At 63.3% G+C, this 3,423-nt stretch overlaps 1 protein-coding gene across 1 annotated transcript; it reads right to left on the reverse strand.

Annotated features, from left to right (window-relative positions):
* Window positions 1-694: 694 nt before the first annotated feature.
* Window positions 695-3,122, reverse strand: LOC144139751 (uncharacterized). The gene is made up of 3 exons (XM_077672015.1): window positions 2,669-3,122; window positions 2,294-2,569; window positions 695-2,194 (listed from the first exon to the last, which is right to left on the reverse strand). The coding sequence occupies exons 1-3, from the start codon at window positions 3,026-3,028 to the stop codon at window positions 695-697; spliced, it is 2,136 nt and encodes a 711-aa protein (XP_077528141.1). The 5' UTR covers window positions 3,029-3,122.
* Between the last annotated feature and the right edge of the window lie 301 nt (window positions 3,123-3,423).

Genomic DNA, 3,423 nt, shown 5'->3' on the forward strand with positions numbered 1-3,423 from the left:
CGGACATCTCGACTCCCTTGAGCATGTCCACGCGGAGCCTGCGGATCACGGCCTCGTAGTCGTCGTTGGGGTTCTTGAGGATCTCGGCGACGGTCCGCTTGAGGTTGGACATTCCGTGGTCGGCCTTGTTGACGTGGTCCACCACGTACGAGGCACACGCGTAGTGGTCCAGTATGATCTGCAGGTCCATGTTGGAGTCGAGGACCCGGCCTATCCAGGGGTTGAAGGCATTGACGAACTTCTCGGCCGGAGTCCTGCGGTAGAGGACGCACGGACGCGAGACTCCCGCGCGCAGAACGTCCAGGTACTCGGCCTCCGAGCGCACGCCGAAGGTGCTCAGGAAAGAGGCCAGGTCTTCGAAGTCTCCCCGCTCCAGCGACTCGTGCATCTCGTCGTACTTTGCCTTGAGGGTTTTTCTACGCTCGCGCTCCCGCGCGGTCTCGGCGTCTTCCGCGTCCGAGACCGGCGGAAACGGCACCACGATCTTGGTCGAGTCGCTGGGCATGAAGGGCGCGCCGAAGCGGCACTTTGTGCGGCCCCGCTTGTAGCACGTGTGCGTGTGCTGGTGGGTCTGCATGTGCGGCCGCCTGATCAGCGTCGTGTCCAGCGTCAGGAGCGCGTCCACCATCTTGAGCGTCTTGGGCATGGCGCCCTCGACTCCGCTGAGCTCCTCGCCCTCGGGCGCGTCTTCCAGTCACAGGATGACGTGAACGTGCGCGCTGCCGCGCTGCTGAAACTCGACCCTCTTGAAGTAGTCCTTGACCACGTACGGCCGGAACGGAGAGCAGCGTGGGTCCCCGAGCACGTTCATGATCACCTCGAAGATGCGGTTGGTGTAGATGGCGCACGTCACTGGGTCGTCGTTGACGAGTTCCACCCGCTCCCAGGACATCATCTCGGCCACCGCGCGCGGAACGCCGCCGGGTCCGACTCGCAGGCGCTCCAGAGTCTTGAGCAGGCGCTCCCAGTGCACCTCGGAGGCGGACATGGTGAGGAACGCGTGCGGCTTGCCCAGCTGCCGGATCATGGCGAAGAGGTCCTTGCGCCGCTCCTGCCAGTACTGGACCGTGTTGGGCACGCCCCGCATGAAACCCAGGTCGCGGTCCAGCACGTCGTCGAGGAACTTCTTGCCGCCCTTCTCGAGCTGCTCGCGCGTGATGGCGCCCGTGGCCTCGTTGGTCCGGAACATCATGTTGCTCTTGGCGACGTTGAACCGCATCACCTTCGTGGCCATGTACAGTACGTGCTCCGGAGTTGCCCCTCGCCGGTCGGTACGCCTTATCTCGCTGCTGGCCTTGACGAACGGCGTGGGACGCGGTCCGGTGATCGTGCGAGGCACGCCCAGGTATATGGTGGGGAAGGCGAGCTCCTCGGCGTACTCGTCCATGAAGAGCGCGATGGGAACGCGATTCTCGCCCGGAGCCACGTGCAGGCTGTGAGACTGGTCGACCAGCTTGAGCGCGGCGTCCGCCTCGTCCAAGTCGCTTCTCCGCTCCCGTCCGTCGTCGCTCACGAGGAGCGTGCGCGGTCGCTTCGATCCTTCTCCTTCCTCGTCTCCCAGCTCGACTCGCCTCGGCCCGCAGTCGCCCTCATCGTTGAAGAACATGGTCTTGGACACGGCGTTGAGGGCGATCGCCAGCTGCAGGGGGTCGTTCAAGTCGAAGTCGGTCGGGACGGTCTCGATGTCGCCGTCGTCTTCTTTACGTCCGTCTTCTTCTTCTTCTCCCCCACTCTTCTTCTTCTCCTTTTCTTCGTCGTCGTCGAAGGCTTCCAGCCGGCTCCAGTCAATGCGAACTCCGACGGCCCGATACAGAGGCGTGTGTTGCAGGTGCTTGAGCCACGCCAGGACGTTGCCGCGCTTGACCAGCCCGCGCTTGTACGTCGCCGGACTCACCAGCCTCCGCTTGACGTGGACGTCGATCGCCACGTCCTCGGGTACCGTGCGGGGAAGACACTCCACCACGCTGGGAACGTCGATCGGAACGTTCACGACCTGTCCCTTGATCCCGAACTGCCCGTTGCCTCGAGTCAGACGTCTGATGCTCATGAACGGTAGTCGAGGCGAGATCAGCCGCTCCTCCACCGGGTTGAGGTCGGGAAGGTGCGCAGGTCGAGGCGGGTAGACGTATCCGTGGCTCTTGCTCATGGCCGGGACGCGGCCGCAGACCAGAGAGTCGCGACACGAGGCACACGCCTTGTACGCACCGAACGGAGCAAGACGAGGATCGGAGGCGTCGACTTCGCCCGCCGCGAACGGAGCAAGACGAGGATTGGAGGCGTCGACTTCGCCCGCCACGCACTTGCTCTCGCCCTTCTTCCTTCCGAACTCGTTCCAAAGAACCCGAAGCGCGTTCAACCGAGTGGATTTGTTGCGAACTTTGCCGACCACGGTCAGGTTGTTGTCGAACCACAGCCTGTCGCAGACGTCGCAGCTGTGCCCGAAGCTGCGGTCCTCGAAATCTCGCTTGAATCGGGCGTCCGGCTGAGCAAACTGACGAGCGCGCGCCCTCGCTTGCGCGGCGCGCTCGCGAGCGCGGACGGCATCGGGATCGGCCGCTCGCCGTTGCCTCTTGGCCTCGGCCTCGCGCCGCTTCACCATAGGCTCGGCCGCTCGGCGTCTACGCTTCTGAGCCGCTTCTTTACCGCGAACTTCGTCGCCGTTCTCGACTCGACGTTGGCGTTTCGCAGCAGCTTGTCGAGCGCGAACTTCGGCTTCTCTCTCGGATCGACGTTGGCGTTTCGCATCGTCTTCTCGAGCGCGGAGTTCGGCGTCGGCAGCTCGCCGTTGACGTCTCGCAGCGGCTTCTCGAGCTCGGAGTTCGGCGTCGGCAGCTCGCTTTGCTCGCTTGCGTTCGGCGTCACGCGCTCTTCGCTTCGCAGCCTTGTCTTCCGCGGCCAACGACGCCGAAGTTGAAGCTACCGCGGTGACGTCACCTCCAGCGACAGGTGTAATGCTCGTGTTGGATCGTATTACACTTGTTGTAGGTACCGCTGCCGTCGGACACTCGCCTTCACCGACTTCTGCCATCGTCTCGAGAACACCCCGACCAGCGACCGGTCGAGAGCGAGGCGCGAGCTGAAATGCCTTTATTTAGCGAGCGCGCTTGCGAAAACGAACCGGGAGAGCGTTGCTAGGCGCGCTCCGTTGCTAGGGGAGAGGAGGAGAGCGCGGAGCGATAACACCTGCTGCCGGAGCGGATCGCGGACGGCGCGCCGCAAGTCTGACAAAGGTCGACTAAGAAGTGCATTCGCACTTAAAAGTGCATTCGCACTTAAAACGGCGTTTCCTGTGGGATTCGAGCTCCGGCCCTCAGCGTCAGGAGACGGACGCTGAGCCGATTACGCCACAGGAACAGGATGGAGATCAAGTACAAAGTTTTTGATGTGATGTTTAGGCTGCGCCGTTGACAACTACGCTGCTGC

Source organism: Haemaphysalis longicornis, unplaced genomic scaffold (assembly GCF_048455015.1).
Source record: "Haemaphysalis longicornis isolate Haplotype H1 unplaced genomic scaffold, Haemaphysalis longicornis Haplotype H1 scaffold_5, whole genome shotgun sequence".
In the NCBI taxonomy this organism is placed as follows: Eukaryota; Metazoa; Arthropoda; class Arachnida; order Ixodida; family Ixodidae; genus Haemaphysalis; species Haemaphysalis longicornis.

What these genes read in the sequence shown, in the direction of transcription:
- LOC144139751 (XM_077672015.1), bottom strand. Translation starts at nt 3,028, where the DNA reads ATGGCAGAAGTCGGTGAAGGCGAGTGTCCGACGGCAGCGGTACCTACA. An exon ending in CTGCGAAACGCCAACGTCGA is followed by an intron (nt 2,570 to 2,668) that starts GTCGAGAACGGC and finishes GCCGAGGCCAAG; the next exon opens with AGGCAACGGCGAGCGGCCGA. An exon ending in AGGGCGAGAGCAAGTGCGTG is followed by an intron (nt 2,195 to 2,293) that starts GCGGGCGAAGTC and finishes GGTGCGTACAAG; the next exon opens with GCGTGTGCCTCGTGTCGCGA.